The following is an 18,601-nucleotide window of genomic DNA, read 5'->3' as shown; positions in this document are numbered from 1 at the left end:
AGTTCTGCAGTTTCACAGCCTTCTTGGGAAATGTTTTCTTGTTTTCTTCTCTGGAATCACCCTGTGGCGCCTCCTTCAGGAGCTTTTAGGAAACTCCGTACTTTCCCTCTCCCCCCCACTCTACTCCCAGTCGTCGGTGTTCTCTTTCGGAGGCTCTCTAGGACGCATGCGCTTTCGACGGGGAGGCTGTGGGAAACTACAATTCCCAGAAGATCATGTCAAAGGAAAAAAAAACCCTGTGGTCGGGGAGGAGGAGGGCAAGGCTGAAGGCTCGCGAGAGAACAAGCTGGAGGCGTCGCGCGAAGTGGGTGGAGGGGGTGGAGACAGCAAGGAGGAAGCGGAGGAGGTGCAGTCCCACAATACTGGGCGGGAGGGCGGGTAAGTGGTTTGTATCCGGGCTGCGAGGTGCTCGGAGTCTCCGCGGACCTTGCAGCCTGTCTCTTTAACGCGAGAGGAAGCGATGCGGAGGGGTGGAAAATGGCAGAGCTGCAGATGTTACTAGAGGAGGAAATCCCTTCTGGCAAGAGGGCGCTGATAGAGAGTTACCAGAACCTGACCCGGGTGGCGGACTACTGTGAGAACAACTACATACAGGTGAGGCGCGGCGCGGGCGGCGCTGGCCGGGCGGGCCGAGGACCCGCCGCTGCCGCCGAGCGCCCAGCCCACACTGGGCGGGGTGGGAAGCTGCCTGGACCTCCGCGGCCGCCTCGGTCCCAGCTGCAAGCCCCAGTCGGGGCAAGTGGACGGGCTAAGGGAGTCGGGCTGCATACAGGAAGTGGCTGAGGTGGTTGAAACCCATAGAAGGGGAGAGAGAAAATGGGCGAGGGTGGAGGAAACCCGCCGCGGCCCGGAGCCCCACTGCGGGCTCGGCCCCCCGAGACGCGCGGGCCCTCGGCAGGCAGCCTGCTCTTGGCCGGGCTTGTGTCCGGAGCCTCAGCTGCAGCCTCATTGCCTCCTCTCCGAGAGGGGTCCAGGACGGAGTGAGAGGGGAGAGGAAAAGGCTGGGAGGAGGCGCGGGGGAGGAGCAGCAGAAGGGAGAGGAAAAGCGGGGTGTGTGTCTGGGGAGGGTGGGTGTCGTGGGGGCGATTATGTCAGTTCAACCCAGCGGGTGTGTCTTTTATTTATTTATTTAAAAAATTTGTCATGAGTCACAATTACACAGACCTCCCCGAGGAGAGGAGGAAGCTAGTGGGAAATGAGTGAGGGCGTTTAAGAGAAGTTCATCTCAAAATTCCTGTAATTGAAGGTTTGCATCTGTCTGCCTGTCCGTTTTCAAGTCGGGCTTCCCCCCACCCCCAACATTTTCACTTCCGCCCCACCATAACGTATGTCCAGAGGTTGTTAGGGCTATCGTTATTATAAAACACAAATGATTTTTAACTACTTGGAAAATGTCTTAAATACTCCCTTCCCCAAAAGTTCTTGACTTGTTGGCTTCTTAAATAACTTAAAGTAGAATGGTGTAATCGGTTGCTTATTTCCTGAAGGTTTCTCTCTTTCCAACTTAAGTAAATGTATATAATATGCCTCCAAATTGATTACCGTACATATGGAGTTTTAGAACATACGGTATTAGTTATTGTAGATTTATTAGAAAAAGTTGGAGGCCTTAACTATGACAGATCCTTGTTTGTTTTTAATTTAATGATTGAAAGTGAATTATGGTGTGGTAGTTTGGTTTGTAGATCTTTTTAAAAACCACTTTTTTTAGTTGAAGTAAAAAAAGTAGCAGAATACTTTGTATCAATATAATGGTACCAAAAATTCGCTTGTTAGTGATAAGGCATGACCAAAATATGCTTTGAAAGATTAGGATTATTGCAATTCAGAACTAAAGTATTTATAGAAAGCCTCCCACGTGATTATTATTTTTAAGAACCAGTAGTTTCTATGTTGGCAAATGCTTTTCCTCCTTATTTTTAGAAGGAGATTCTGTTTTCAGAATATTTTGAATATTTCTCAGTTTCCATATTAGTAACATTGTATCTTCAGTAGCACTACTAGGAATTTATCTCACAATTTTTTAAAAACTTCTACTTGAGGAATTTTACTGATAAACTTGTTGAATGGCTGCCACATCTACTGTATTTCTTGTTTTTACAAACTTTACATTTAGCCTTTTTAAAATACTCTAAAATCTAGAAGTGTGGATATAGTTTTCAAATAGAAAAGTGATATTGCAATAACTTTTATTCAACTTAACATGAAAAGCCTTCAAATTGAGGTGAATCTCAGTTTGCTGAAGGTTTTAAGGATTTTGATTGAGTCAAAGGGAGAGGGCAGGAAGTTAAATTGCCCCCATTCCAGAAGTAATTTCTTTGTAGAAGTCAGAAGTTAAGTTCTTCACAAAGGTGGCTTTTTTTTGTTCTGCATGTTGGGAAGTCTGACAAATATATGGTGTGGTAACTACTAAGTATTGGCAAATGCAAACATGTTTTAACCTGTCTGGTGACTATTTATTTTCCAGGTAGTTGTCTGCTGTAAAGCTTTTTCCCCCCCTATCTGACCGATTTCCTTTTCCCCTCCTGCTACATCATGCAACTTTGAAGCACTTTTAGACTTATTGGTAATATTCCTAATTAAGATAAGCCATATTATTTCTCATGTAGCCTCTTTTAAACATGCTAGCACTATTGGTACCATGGTACCAAGAGCCACCATCAGTGGCTCCAATTTTCTTTTTTTAAATTTTAATATATTTTATTGATTTTTTACAGAGAGGAAGGGAGAGGGAGAGAGAGTTAGAAACATCTATAAGAGAGAAACATCTATCAGCTGCCTTCTGCACACCTCCTACTGGGGATGAGCCCCCAACCAAGGTTCATGCCCTTGACTGGAATCAAATCTGGGACCTTTCAGTCTGCAGGCCGACGCTCTATCCACTGAGCCAAACCGGTTAGGGCTCCAATTTTTGTTTTTTTGTGGTCCTAAGTTTTACATCAGTGAGGTATTTTGATCTTACTGGGGGGAAAGAGATGTTTATTTTAGTAGCCTTTAAACTTTGGACTGCATGATGCATTAGGTGCCATCCTGAGGCTCAGACAGGCTTAGAAGATGATGAAGATTTTGTGGAAGTTGATGTGGTAGCTGATTTGTGAGCTGTTGCACTGCTAACTTTGGTGCTGTGTATAGGGAACCAAGAGAACTAAAAATACTCATTTGAATGTCTTTTGAGATCTTTCTGTATCTTTTGTATACCTGGTTGGGTTATAATCAAAACCCCACATAAATAATCTCCTCTCAGGGACAGTATATGGTTACTTATGTTTTGAGAATTTTCTTAAGGTTAGTTAAATTACTGCCTAGGTGATTTTTATCCTGAGAATTCAGTTTTCATTTTGTTGTTTTCCTACAGTTTGGAAGTACAGTCCAGTTAGACCAAAGTATTTTTTTTTAAATAGATTTTTATTTCAGAGAGGAAGGGAGAGAAAGATACATAGAAACATCAATGATGAAGAGAGAATCATTGATCGGCTGTCTTCCTGCATGCCCCCCACCAGGGATCGAGCCCACAACCCAGGCATGTGCTCCTGACCGGAATAGAACCTGGGATCCTTCAGTTGGCATTCTGACGCTCTATCCACTGAGCCAAACCAGCTAAGGCTAGACTAAAGGTGTTTCGTTGACAGGTTCTTTTGGCTGTAGTGTGGTTGAGTCCTTGAGTTCTTCATTATTTTTTTTTTGTTTCCTATTGACTTTAATTATTAAATTGTATTATTAATAGCAAAACTTGTCCAAAAAGTACATTCTCTGAAATAGGACAGGATTTTTGAAATTGTTTCAGGGAAATAATATTTAAAATAGAAAGTGTTTTTTATAGAAAGACAAAGAAAAATCTTTGCCTTTTTTCCATCTTTTGTCCAGTTTGAATTTTTTTAGTAGATTATGTCAAGGACAGTTACTCTTCAACTTGAACACACTTATCTAGACAGTTCTATTTGCTCTACTTTAGGTTCCACACGCCTTTATCATGGAAACTATTTTGGGGGAATAGGAAGTGAGCTAAGCTAAAACGAGTAGAGACTGCTTAAGAAAGGTTTCTCAGAATGCAAATTGCTATGTTGGTTAAGGACAGAAACATCTTAATTTAAAATTTTGGCTTGGATTTCCTTCAATAAATGAGTTTTATTTAGGTTAACAAGTATATCCTAAAGTTTGGGAGTATAAAAGGGATCTCATCAGTGAACTACCTAGTAGTTTATTTCTTCCTCCTATGACACTAGTTTATGCTAATTTGCTCATTATGCACACTTGATCTTGGAGGAGGTATTTTTGAGCAGGAGCACTTTGGGATAGGTAAAAGCTAAAATTTCTGTACTGAACAATTTATGCCAATTTATAAATGAAGTCAATTATTAGAATACTTATTTATCATGAGCAATTTAAGGTTCAGAGAAATTCAATACTTAATCTAAAGTTCCATATCTCATAAGAGATAATGCCTGGAATCAAATCCAGATTTTCTGATTGTATATTCTAAGTTCTATTTAATGAATACTGAGTTAGGGTGCTTACTGCAGGATAGGGGATAAAAAAAGATGCTAATAGAGAAAGGATGAGGGTAATATGCATACTTCTATTTATTGAGTACTTATTTTGTCATAGACGCTGCTGGTTGATTTGTAGTATCTTTACTCTTTGTAAAACCTCTCTATGATAGGCAATATTCTCTTAAAGATCTGGAAATTAGGACTCAAAAAAGTTAAACGAATTTTGTTGGATCAGATAGTAATTGGCAGCTAGGATTTCTGCCCAACTCTGACAGGTTCCACAGGTTCCACAGCTTCCACAGCTGTGCTCTTTGTATACCACATTGCCTCCAGCTGTAAATGAGTCTAGAACTCAGACTATGTTTAGAAATGTCATGGGGTAGGCTCTCATTGGGCATGTCTGGGAACCTGACAACTGTTTTACCATTGTTTCTGCTGAATTCCAAGTGGCAAATATAAGAACTGGTATGTGTGTAATTTGGGGATGGTTGCTTTGGTACTTAAGTGTTGAATTATAGGAATCATAGGCTAATTTTTCCCTGAGCTCAGTGGATCCTTTTTCTTTCTATGTATCCTTGCCTGTTTTTTCTATTCTGATTCAGCTTTACTTTGATTAGAAAATTTGTAAAACAATTAGAAGTTAACAAAACAAAATGTTTTGGAACATTTTGATTTCTACACAAACTAGATTCAGGTAAAGATAGACAAAGTGATTGAGGAGATTAGGACAGATTGGAAATGGTAGAACTTTTACAATTGCACTTTTATTTTTATTTATTTTTTTAATCCTCATTCGAGGATATTTTCCTATTGATTTTTAGAGAGAGTGGAAGAGAGAGGGAAAGACAGAATTATTGATGTGAAAGAAACACATTGGTTGCGGGCTGGGGAGGAACTGCAACCAAGGTACATGCCCTAAGGCAGTGGTCAGCAAACTGCGGCTCGCGAGCCACATGTGGCTTTTTGGCCTCTTGAGTGTGGCTCTTCCACAAAATACCACGGCCTGGGTGAGTCTATTTTGAAGAAGTGGCGTTAGAAGAAGTTTAAGTTTAAAAAATTTGGCTCTCAAAAAAAGAAATTTCAGTGTTGTACTGTTGATATTTGGCTCTGTTGACTAATGAGTTTGCAGACCACTGCCCTAAGGACTCCCATGGAATCCTGTATATTTCCTCTGTAACACTCATTACGCCTGTTTGACATTTGATGCTGTTCTCTAAGAAAGCAGGTCTAGGCTTTATAGCACATAAAGCTCTCAAAAGTTTACATGAACTGTACAAGCAGTGTGGAAACTTGGTTCTGTTCCTCATTCTATATTTTCACCAGCCTTTAACTGTGTTTTATCCTCTATAAAAGGATGAGTTTGAATCAGATTATGTCCAAAGTGACAATTCTGATGGTTTTTAGTAGTTTGTTTCTCACTTCCAGCCCTGCAATTCCCATGTTTTCATTAGTTTATTTTTGAGTTCTTCAGTTTCCTCTGGGTGTGGGGGGGAATCTTTGATTCTCTTCAACAAATGGTGTTGGGAAAATTTGACAGGCACATGCAATAAGATGAAACGAGACCACTAACTTATACCATACACAAGAATACACTCAAAATGAATAAAAGACTTGAGTGTAAGCTGTGAAACCATAAAAATTCGAGAAGACAACATAAGGCAGCAAAATCTCAAGATATCCTGTGGAGCAGAATTTTCACTAATACATCTAGGGCAAGAGAAACAAAGGAAAAAATAAACAAATGGAACTGCATTGAACTGAAAAGCTTCTGCCCAGCAAAAGAAACCAAGAAACCATCATCTAAATGAAAAGGGGCCCTGGCAGGTATTGCTCAGTGGTTAGAGTGCTGACCTGTGCACTGAAGGGTCTGGGGTTCAATTACTGGACAAGGGCACATACCTTGATTTTGGGTTGCACCCCCCCTCCCCCCCCCCAGTCAAGGTGCCTGGCGGAGGCAACCAGTTGATGTGTCTCTGTGGGAACCATGCCAGTGTCCCCAGATAGGCAAGGCCAATGGGAGCATAGAGCCCTTGTTCTCAATACACCAGAATGGCCAAGGCCGCCCTGAGCCTGAGAATCATCAGACTCTGAGCCTGGGAACCCTTATTAGCCTTTGATGCTGGTCTCTGGGAATCCTAATTGAATTGCACAGAAGTGCCTTTCTGTAGCAAATGCTGATGGCAAAGTGCGTCTCTTGTTAGAGCTTGTTTGAGCATGTATATAAGCTGTCACTGACCAGGGGAGAGAGCAGCTGGGCAGAGAGCTCGAAGAAGCAGAGATGGTAAGCACAGAGAATGTAGCTCCTATGTGTGTGGGAGAGGCTAGAGAGCTCAGAAGGAACTGAGAGCTGGTACTGCCATGATCTAAGGCTAAGAACTCATAGAGAGCTCAGATACAGCTACCAGGTTAACCAGCCAGTGTGCTGGAAGAGAGAAGCTCAGAGGTAGTTACTATGTGAGGCTACAGAGACCAGCCAGTGTGCTGGGCAGGGGAGACAGGAGAAGCTGCTGAGCTGGAGAGCTCAGGTACCGCTATGATGTAAGGTGGTGAGTCTAGGGGGCAGTGTGCAGCTGCTCAGACAATAGCTGTGGGTACAGAGACTAATGCTGCTTTTGTGGGAAAGATGTACATGTTAACCAGCTGGTATCTGCCTGCCTGCCTGTATGGACTTTGCTGTGGAGCATTGTTTTGTCTGACGGCTATATGGCCACTGGCTTCTGCAATAAAGACTCATTCTTATACACCCACAACCTCTCATGGCTTCTGTCTGCCCTGCCGCTGAGAATTAACCTGTGTTTTTGATACTTGTTGGACTAAGTTTTCAACAGTTAGTACAGTGGTCAGGGTTCAAGAAGGACCTGCCCTGGCGTAATCGGGAAGAATTGAGAAGAATACATGGACTCAGAACAACTCAGAGCAGCAGTGCTGAGCAGTGTTCCTGCTGTCGCTGACAGTCTCTCTCACATCGATTGTTTCTCTCTCTGTCCCCCCCCCCCCCCCAACCCCTTTCTACTCTCCGAAAAGAAATGGGAAAAACAGAAAAATATCCTCAGGTGAGGATTTAACAACAACAAAAAATGAAAAGGGAACCCTAGGAGAACATATTTTCCAATGGTACATCTGATATAGGGTTAACTTTCCAAAATATGTAAAGCACTCATACAACTAAAAGGAAGTCCAATTAAAAATGGGCAAAGGACCTGAATAGACACTTCTCCAAAGAGGACATACAGATGACCAATAAACATATGAAAAAATAGGAACACCTATTTCCAGCAGCCTCGGTGTCACTCAGCCTCAATCCCCACTGTTTTTTATAGCCCATAGTTACCGTGACTTCTCTTCCCAGTTCTGGGACCCTGGGCTGGGGGTCTGATATGGGGCTGGGGCCTCTTGCTCCTCATGGGCTGCCTCTGCAGAGATGATCTCTCTCCCAATTAAAAAAACAGCACACATGGGTGTCGGACCAGCCCATTCTAGGCCTCCACCCCTCCTCCTAGTCTCCATGTCCTTTTTTTTTTTTTTTTTTTAAATATTTTTATTGATTTCATAGAGGAAGGAAGAGGGGGAGAGAGAGAGAAACATCAATGATGAGAGAGACTCATTGATTGGCTGCCTCCTGTACACCCCTACTGGGGATCGAGCCCACACCCCAGGCATGTGCCCTGACTGGGAATCGAACCAAGGACCTCTTGGTCCATGGGACGACGCTCAATCCACTGAGCCACCACAGCCGGCTCTCTATGTGCTTTTTTCTTTACTTTTCTTCTTGTAGGACTTCCATTCAGCCAGCTTTCAGGCGGGTTTGAATGATGGTTGTTTTGTATTTTACTTGTAATTTTGATGTGGTTGTTGGAGGCGGCCAGTATAGGCGTTTACCTATGCCATCATCTTGTTTCTCTCTTGAGAGAAGGAAAAACAATGTCTATTCGAGGGAACAGTGACATTATGTATACAGGTCCAATGGTGAGTGAAAGCCCAGTGATTTTAAACATTAATAGACCTTCGTGCATTAGAGTGTAGTGAACAAAGGAGAGTCATTTGTGAGGGGTTAGGTAGGGACTAGGTCAAAGAAGGCTATGTTAAGGATGTTGGTCTTTTTTCTGAGGCTGATAAGAAAACATTGAAAGTTTTAAGCAATGCGTTTGTTATTGGTGGAAGTGGTGTTCTTGGGATGCAGTGAGGGAAAGAATTATTATTTTTGTTAATCCTTACATGAGGATATTTTTCCATTGACTTTTAGAGAGAGTGGAAGGGAGGGGAAAAAGAGAGAGGAACATTGATGTATCTGATTGGTTTCCTCCCGCACGCGCCTTGACCAGGACTGGAAATTGAGCCTGTAACCAAGGTATGTGCCCTTAACCAGAATTGAACCCAGGACTTCCTAGCTTATAGGTCACTGCTCAACCACTGAGCCACGTCGGTTGGGCTAGTTGTTTATTTTGATCATTAGAGTTTTGTAATATTTCTTAAAAAGGTCTTGTACATACTTTGTTAGATGGTTTTCTTCTTAATGCTGTTGTATCCCTTTAATTGGTATTTAGATTTCTTCTTGGTTAAATTATTTGGTTTGGATTCAATATGTGGTAATTTATTAATAAAGTATTTTCCCTCTTTGTTTCTTTCTCCTTTATAACTATGTGTATGAGCAGACTATCCCTCTGTTCACATCTCAGGTTTTTTTTGTTTTTTTTTTTAAATGTATTTTATTGATTTTTTACAGAGAGGAAGGGAGAGGGAGAGAGTTGAAACATCGATGAGAGAGAAAGATCAATCAGCTGCCTCCTGCACACCCCCCACTGGGGATGTGACCACAACCAAGGTACATGCCCTTGACCGGAATCGAACCTGGGACCCTTGAGTCCACAGGCTGACGCTCTATCCACTGAGCCAAACCGTTTAGGGCAACATCTCAGGTTTTTTAAAACTATATTTTTATTGATTTTAGAGAGGAAGGGAGAAGGAGAGAGATTGAAACATCAGTGATGACAGGGAATCACTGATTAGCTGCCTCCTGCACGCCCCCTACTGGGGATCGATCCCACAACCTGGGCATGTGCCCCTGACCAGGATCAAACCCAGGACCCTTCAGTCCGCAGGCCAACGCTCTATCCACAGAGCCAAACCAGCTAGGGCTCAGATTTTTTTTAAGAGCTGTGAGAATGACTCTGCATCTTAGATTATTTTGGAATAGTTGTAATTTAGAACTTCAGTTGATTTCAATAAAGATTTATTAATTGATTATTTAAAAAATATATATATTTTATTGATTTTTTACAGAGAGGAAGGGAGAGGGATGGAGAGTTAGAAACATCCATGAGAGAGAAACATCGATCAGCTGCCTCCTGCACACCCCCCACTGGGGATGTGTCCGCAACCAAGGTACATGCCCTTGACCGGAATCAAACCCAGGACCCTTCAGTCCGCAGGCTGACGCTCTAGTCACGGAGCCAAACGGGTCAGGGCTAGTAATTGATTCTTATACTTTTGTGATTCTTTTACTTTCACGTAACAGATTAAGAAATTAGAAAAATGTTGTTTATCAGGTAGTATCATACTGGTTTTGATTGTTTTCTTTGCCGAATATGGTTAATGAATCACTAGGATTGAGACAGCCAAGATTGATTCTGTGAGACTGTATTGTAAGCTGTGTGAGGAAGTAGAAAGTCAATGGTAGGACAAGATACTTTTGTTGGTATTTATAGGATTTTTTTTTTTTTTTTTAGCAGAAGTACTTTGTTTTCCTCAAGTCAGTTAATTAAGGATTGTGCTCATTGTGCAAGTATTAATTACCACCTTACTTTGCACTTTGTGAAATGATGCATTATACTGCATTCCTTAAGTAATTTCCTGGCAAAGCACACTTATTTGGGTTTGAATTAAAGATGTGAATTTGTTACTTTGGTGAGGAATACTATAGAAAAGTGTTACATGTTTAAGTTTTGTTTTGTTTATAGAATCCGTCCTTAGAGTATTTGTTGTTTTGTAGATCAAAAACATTCTTGCTGTGGACGGGTAGCTTGGTTAGAGTAGTGGTCGGCAAACTCATCAGTCAACAGAGCCAAATATTAACAGTACAACGATTGAAATTTCTTGGGAGAGCCGAAAACCGACTTCTGCGCTTGGGCCACGAAGTTTCAATGGCACTGTACGTGCGCGCCCACACGTGGTATTTTGTGGAAGAGCCACACTCAAGGGGCCAAAGAGCTGCATGTGGCTCATGAGCCACAGTTTGCCGACCACTGGGTTAGAGCATCTTCCCGATTTGCCAAAATTGCGGCTTCAGTTTCCAGTCAGGGCACATATGAGAATCAACTAATGAATGCATAAACAACAAATTGATGTTTCTCTTTTCTCTCTCAAATCAATTAATACATTAAAAAAAAAGTAATTTACAGAAACATTCTCAACTATCCTGAGAAAGCTTTCTCTAGTGTCTTTCCCTTTTGGTTAATTAAAAAATTCATGTGGTACATTTAACACACCTTACTAAATACTTTTCTACCATGCAGTTCCTAGTTTCCTTGCCCCAATTTACTATACAATTTAACTCCCCTTTTCTTTTTTGTCTAATCAATTCTCCCCAATTTATTGCCTTTATGTTAAGGTGGTGTATAAGCCTTAAAGTATAACCACTCCTTTGAGTTACTCCAGTTTTCCCACATATATGCATGTTGTATATATAAATAAAACTTTTTTTCTGTTAAAAAAATTCATGTGATACACCAATTAGATAATGATGATTTGGAGTGGTTTATCTTAGGGAAAATACTTTAGTAAGTTTCACTCTGACACATTAGAACTATACTTTATTCACTCTTAGGTTATAGACTCGGATGAAGTGTGGCGTAGTGGAAATACCATGCCTTTCCTTTGGGCAAGGTACTTGAGCTCATCAATCTCCCCACTCCCCCGCCCCCCCCCCTTCACCCCTCAGTGTTAAAGTGGGAATATTTAATATAAAGTTGCCTTTCTTGTGTGTGGTACAGAGTACATATTAAAACAGAATTCCTGTCTCCATTCTTGTCTTCTCTGTATTTTCCAATCCACTTTATAAAACTGCAGCTGAAGTGATCATTCTAGAGCCAAAAACTGGTCTTGTCTTATCTTCCTAAAAATCCTTCTGTGGTTCCCCTTTAGCCTCAGGAAATCTAAATTCCCCAAGGGCCTATAGGATTTCTCTAGCCTTGTGTTGTATTTCCCTATTGAGCCTGCTGACTACTTAAGCTTGCTCACCTCCAAGCTAATGTTCTTGTTCATTTCATTCTGCTTTTGCTCTTTGCCCTTCCCTTTACAGACGCTCAAGCTGCTTCTGTTGTTCAGAACATTACTAGTAGGTGAAATAAAATTCCTATCCCTTAAGTGCATATGACAAGATTAAGAGCTTTGTAAAGATCATTGGACTAGGATTCAGATCTGGGTTCTAGTCCTAGCTTCTTCACTTACTAGTTAAAGTATCCTTGGACAAATTAGTATCTCTAAGCTTGATAGTGCCTTCATCTGTGAAACCAGGATGTTTGCTTATTTTACTTTGTGAAAATATTTTGAGAACTAAATAGTTATACATAACGGTTAAAAGTATTACTGTTAAGCCCTGGCTGGTGTGCTTCAGTGGTTAGAGTGTTGGCCCAACCACCCAAGGATTGCAGGTTTGATTCCTGGCCCAGGTAGGGGCATGTGCCTGAGGCAACCAATCAGTGTGTCTCTCACATTGAAGTTTCCCTCTCTCTCCCTCTTTCCCTTCCTCTCTCCCCCCCTCACCCCCTCCCTCTCTACCACACTCTCTAAAAATCAATGGAAAGCCCTGACTGGTTTGGCTCAGTGGATAGAGTGTTGGCCTATGGACTGAAGGGTCCCGGGTTCGATTCTGGTCAAGGGCACATGCCCAGGTTGTGGGCTTGATCCCCAGTAGCGAGTGTACAGGAGGCAGCCGATCAATGATTCTCTCTTATCATTGATGTTTCTATCTCTCTCTCCCTCTCCCTTCCTCTCTGAAATCAATAAAAATATATTTTAAAAAAATCAATGGAAAAAATATCCTCCAGCGAGGATTAACAAAAACAATAACAAAAAAGTATTACTTTCAGGATTCTATTTTGGGTATTTGTAAGAAGGGTGTATTTCTTAATGTTTGAGGAAAAATATTAAGCTGTGGATTGAATTATGCCTCCTCCCATTTATATGTTGAAACCCTAACCGCCCATGTTGCTGTATTGGAGATAGGGCTTTTAAGGAGGTGATCAAGGGTTAAATGAAGTCATAGGGTAGAGCATCCTTTAGAACTGGTGCCTTTACAAAAGAAGACAAGACATCAGAGATCAGTCTCTGTTTGCAATGTGAGAGGACACAGCAAGGTGTCTATCTGCAAGCTAGAAAGAGACCTCTCAAGAAACAATCCTAATGTTGAATTTTCCAGTCTCTAGAATTTCTGTTGTTTAAATCTCTGTCTGGTATTTTTTTTTTTAAAATATATTTTATTGATTTTTTACAGAGAGGAAGGGAGAGGGATAGAGAGTTAGAAACATCGATGAGAGAGAAACATCGATCAGCTGCCTCCTGCACACCCCCTACTGGGGACGTGCCCACAACCAAGGTACATGCCCTTGACCGGAATCGAACCTGGGACCTTTCAGTCCGCAGGCCGATGCTCTATCCACTGAGCCAAACCGGTTTCGGCTCTGTCTGGTATTTTTGTTACGGCAGTCTGAACAGACTAATACAGATTAAAATATAATTGCCATGTGGGAAGGGCAAACTAGACTGATTTCTCAGATAACATTTTAATGAGTAACACAATCAGCTGTAAATTAATGGATTAGTTTAGAAAATAGCCTTAATGATTTGAGTTACCCTAATAAATTTTTTTGGTCTATTTGACTAGGAGTACTACTACAAATTGTTACTTTTAAGTTTAATCAAGACTCTCTTTTTGAAACTTATTCTTTATATCACAAGAAACTCTAAAGTAGGATTGCCCAGGGTTGGCTAATTCTTTTTCTTTTTTTAAAATATTTTTATTGATTTCAGAGAGGAAGAGAGCGGGAGATATAGAAACATTAATGATGAGAGAGAATCATTAATTGGCTGCCTCCCACACAACCCCTACTGGGGATCGAGCCCACAACCAGGCATGTGCCCTTGACTGAAATCGAACCTGGGACCCTTCAGTCCACAGGCCGACGTTATCCGCTGAGCCAAACTGGCTAATTCTTTTTTTTTTTTTTTTTTTAAATATATTTTATTGATATTTTACAGAGAGGAAGGGAGAGGGATAGAGAGTTAGAAACATCGATGAGAGAGAAACACCGATCAGCTGCCTCCTGCACACCTCCCACTGGGGATGTGCCCGCAACCAAGGTACATGCCCTTGACCGGAATCGAACCTGGGACCCCTCAGTCCGCAGGCTGACGCTCTATCCACTGAGCCAAACCGGTTTCGGCCAAACTGGCTAATTCTTTAGCTCAGTGTCATCAAGGATTCTTTTGTTTTCCTCATATTGGCAGGGTGGTAGAGAGGTTTTATTAGCCTTATTCTTAGTGTCTGCAAGATAGTTGCAGAAAAAAATGTTATGTGTTTATCTGGAAATGTCACAAAATGAAAGCACAAATCATTTATAATCTAACTGTTAACATGCTGATTTATCTGGTGAGTTAGTTTGTATAGGTACTTAATTATACCAAACAAAATTAGATTCTACTGTATACACAGATATATATTTAGTTGTTTTTTCTCCATTAAGATTATAAGAAGAGAATTTGCTTAGTTAAAATCACTTTTTTCTGATTATTGAAAAAACTCGATACAGAAAAACATAATTATTAAATCACCCATATTTCTCCACCCAGAGGTAACTACTAATATATTGATAATTTTTCCTTAGATATGTTTTGTTTGTGTGTACATTATGCACATTTCTGTTTTAAAAAAGCAGGTGTATAATTATTTTATAACTTCGTTTTATTATTGAATATTTTATATACCTTGTGGTTCATACTCATGCTTCTTTTCTTCTTCACTCTCAGACCACACCTGTGGCCTTAAGAGGAGTTCCAGTTGACTGAGGCAGAAAAAACTTAAGCTAATTTACAAATGGTTCTACATCATATGCTGGTACCACCTGAAGATGGACATCTGTAGCACTGTCTCCATACGCAGGGATGACTCAGAATTGCAGTGTTGAAAGGAAATTATTCCAGTGGGTAGAACTTGGAGCAGTGTTTCTAGTTGTTCATTTTGCCTAGAAAGAGAGATAGAGTTGTAGATCCACTCTGATTTGTGGTAGTAGCTAATTGGGTAATTCATTATGGACTTGGAAGGAACATAATTGGAAGTATATAGATATCTTTCTGAGTGGACACAGTAATACTTGTATTTGGTGTGAATGCCCATCATAGAGCAACCTCAGCAGAGAAGGACCTTAATAATCAGGTGGATGTCACCTCTGGATTTCATCCTTTTTCCCCATCCATCTCTATCCAGTGGGCTCATGAAAAAAAGACCTCATGGTGGCAGGTATGGAGGTTGTACATATGCTCAGCAAAATGGACTTCCACTCACCAAGACCAACCTGGCTACCTCTGCTGCTGAATGACCACCTTGCCAATAGCACAGAGCCAATTTTAACCCCCTGAGATTGCACCATTTTTCTAGAGGGACAAGCTAGATATCTGGTGGCAGGTGGCTTTTATTGAACTACCTCCATAATGGAAAGGACAACACTTGGTTCTCCCTGAAATAACTACCTACTCTGGGTATGGATTTGCCTTCCCTCCCTGCTTTGTTTCTGTCAAATCTGTGACTTTCAGAATGCCTCAATTATGTCATGGTATTTCATATCGCATTACTTCTGACCAGGCAGTTCATTTTGTAGCAAGTGAAATATGGCTTTGGGCTCATGTTTGTGGAATCCTGTTCTTACCATGTTCCCCGTTGCCCTGAAGTAGCTGAATTAATACAGCAGTGGGATGTCCTTTTAAGGACTCGCTGCACTAGCCGGTGGCTAGTAATTTTTCTTTGCTGTGCTGGGGTAATTTTCTGTACTATGTGGTCTAGTCTCTGAACCAGCTAGCAGTGATAGGTCACGGAATCAAGGGGTGGAAATGGAGTGAACTCCTCTCACTATTACCCACAATGATCCACACAGATTATTTGCTTCTTTTCTCTACAACTTTGGGGTATGCTAATTAGACTTCTTAGTTCCAATGAGAGGAATGCTTTTATTTGGGAATGTAGTATTGGTTCTATTAAACTGGAAGTTGAGCAAACTGGCCTCTTTGGCTTTCTTATACCAGTGAACTAACAGGCAAAGCAGGAGACTACTCTATTGGTTAGGGCAGTGGTTGGCAAACTCATTAGTCAGCAGAGCCAAGTATCAACAGTACAACGATTGAAGTTTCTTTTGAGAGCCAAATTTTTTAAACTTAAACTTCTTCTAACGCCACTTCTTCGAAATAGACTCGCCCAGGCCGTGGTATTTTGTGGAAGAACCACACTCAAGGGGCCAAAGAGCCGCATGTGGTTCGCGAGTCGCAGTTTGCCAACCACTGGGTTAGGGTGATTGAGCTCTACACTCTCAAGTGTAAATTGGATTGCCACTACACAGTGGGGATAAAGAGGAGTATGTCTGGAAAGCAGGTCTCTGGAGTGCTTCTTAGCACTCCCATGCCCTATGATAAAATAGGTCCAGAGACATGGAAGCATGGAACAGACTGACATCTCAGAGGGAAGGGGGGAGTGGGGGCAGGAAGAGATTAACTAAAGAACTAGTATGCATATATGTATAGCCCATGGACACAAACTATAGTGCAGTGAAGGCTTGAGGTGGGGCGTGAGCCAGGTGGAGGGGGTTAAAGGGGACACACTTCTATAATACTCTCAACAATAAAAAGAAAAAAAAAAAAAAGTTAATGGAAAACTAAAACAACCCACTACAGACAGGACTGTTAATGGCAGAGTAGGTTTGAGTTAACCTACCAGCAGAGAACAGCAACCAGATGAGATGATTGCTGAGGGCAAGTCGAATATGTAATGGGTAGTAGAAGAAGAAAATTATAAACAACTATGATGTCATGACCAGTTACAGAATGAAAACTCTAGTAGTTATGAATATTTCTATTGTACCTTAATATTTGTGTATATATGAACCAATTTTCTCCCCCACCAAGACTCCTATATTTAACTTAAGATATGTTAATAGTATTTAACCTTGTATTTTAGTATTTAAGTTATAGGGTACCAAAGAGGAAGTGTGACTTAGCTATATAGATAAAGAATGAATATTACTTGGCCTGGCTGGTGGTTAGAGCATTGTCTCAGTTGGTTGGGGTATTGTCTTGTGCACCAAAAGGTGGTGGTTTCAATTTCCAGTCAGGGCACATACTGTGAGGGAGGCAACCAATTAATGTTTCTCTCTCACATTGATGTCTATCTCTCTGTCTCTCCTTTCCTCTCATTCAAATCAATTTTTTTTAAAAAAATATATTTTACTGATATTTTACAGAGAGGAAGGGAGAGGGACAGAGAGTTAGAAACATCGATGAGAGAGAAACATCGATCAGCTGCCTCCTGCACACCTCCTACTGGGGATGTGCCCGCAACCAAGGTACGTGCCCTTGACTGGAATTGAACCTGGGACCCTTCAGTCCGCAGGCCGACGCTCTATCCACTGAGCCAAACCGGTTTTGGCCTCAAATCAATTTTTAAAAAAAGTTTAAAAAAAAGAATGAGGGGAGATCTGTAATACTGTCAACAATAAATAAAAATAAAAAATTAAAAAAAAGGATATTACTCAAAGAGAAAGTAGACTTTGTATTCTTTTTTGGGCAGATAACATCTTGGTTGTATGAAGGATGTTTGTATCATGTTAGAGTGAAGCATGATTTTACTATTCAGGAGTTAAATATGATTAAGAAGTGTGTATGTATACTATATTGACAGAGGGTATTGTGGTGATTTCTGCTATGTCAGCTTACCTAAATTTGACTCCATAGTGTGATTCCTTCCCTGTGTGGTTGTGAATTGGCCAAAAGAGAATTTTATGTAAGCAGCACTCACTAACTCCGCAGGTTTTCAGGGGTAGGTGCAGTAAGAGATGGAGGGGATTGGTAGGTTCCAGCTTGATCTTGGTCTCCTTTGCTTTGGTGGCAGTTTGGTCAACAGCAGCATCAGACCCACTCAATTGGGGGAAAACCTACAAAGGCACAGCTTCCCATATGTCCCCATGAGCACTTCCTTTGCAGTCTTATTTCTTTCTTTCTTTCTTTCTTTTTTTTTTTTTTTTTTTTTAATATATTTTTATTGATTTCAGAGAGGAAGGAAGAGGGAGAGATAGAAACATCCATGAAGAGAGAGAATCATGGATGGGCTGCCTCCTGCAAGTCCTATAACCCAGGCATGTGCCCTTGACTGGAATGGAACCTGGGACCTTTCAGTTTGCAGGCCGATGCTCTCTATCCACTGAGCCAAACTGGCTAGGGCTGCAGTCTCATTTCTGCAGCTGCATCTGTTTGACTCCTCAGATGGACTCATTGATGACTCTGATCTTCCACTTCCATCTTGGACCTTTACTAGTACAACTTTCCTAGCTATTCCTATAATTGTGTAAGGTAAAATTCTATAATAAATTTCTTATTCTGATAGTGGCTCTGTTTCCCAGTTTGAATCCTGACTTAATACACTTTCCTTGGTGATAACTATATCACTTTTATTGACTACATGGTATTCCAATATATGAATATTTTTTATTAACTGTCATTGGCCATTTAGATTGTTTCTCATGTTTAAAATAATTATTTTTTTTTAAATTGATTTTTAGAGAGAGGAAGGGAGAGAGAGAGAGAGAGAGAGAGAAACATGATGTGAAAGAGAAACATTAAAACATTGATCATTTGCCCTCCTGCATGGCCCCAAATGGGGCTCTAACCTGCAACCTTGATATGTGCCCTGACCCGGAATCAAACTGCCACCTTTTGGTGCACAGGATGATGCTCCAACCAACTGAGTCACAAGGGCCATGGCTCTAGTTTTTTTTTTTTTCCCTGTTATAAACAAAGATGGTATGGCCATTCTTAAACATATAGTTTCTTTGATTAGCTCTTATTTCTTTGGAGTA

General features: G+C 41.1%; 1 protein-coding gene across 4 annotated transcripts in view; it reads left to right on the top strand.

Moving 5' to 3' along the window:
• Positions 1 to 312: 312 nt before the first annotated feature.
• Positions 313 to 18,601, top strand: part of ABI1 (abl interactor 1) — a 118,603-nt gene continuing 100,314 nt past the window's right edge. The window contains exon 1 of one of the 4 annotated variants that reach the window (XM_080649056.1): positions 313 to 594. In XM_080649056.1, the coding sequence (XP_080505182.1) occupies positions 478 to 594 (117 nt within the window). In that variant the 5' untranslated portion in view covers positions 313 to 477. The remainder of the gene's footprint in view (positions 595 to 18,601) is intronic. The other 3 variants (XM_080649057.1, XM_080649059.1, XM_080649058.1) reach the window with 3 other exon arrangements.

This window comes from Plecotus auritus, assembly GCF_963455305.1.
Source record: "Plecotus auritus genome assembly, chromosome: 1".
NCBI classification, from domain to species: Eukaryota; Metazoa; Chordata; class Mammalia; order Chiroptera; family Vespertilionidae; genus Plecotus; species Plecotus auritus.
This window is presented reverse-complemented; position numbering and strand designations above follow the sequence as displayed.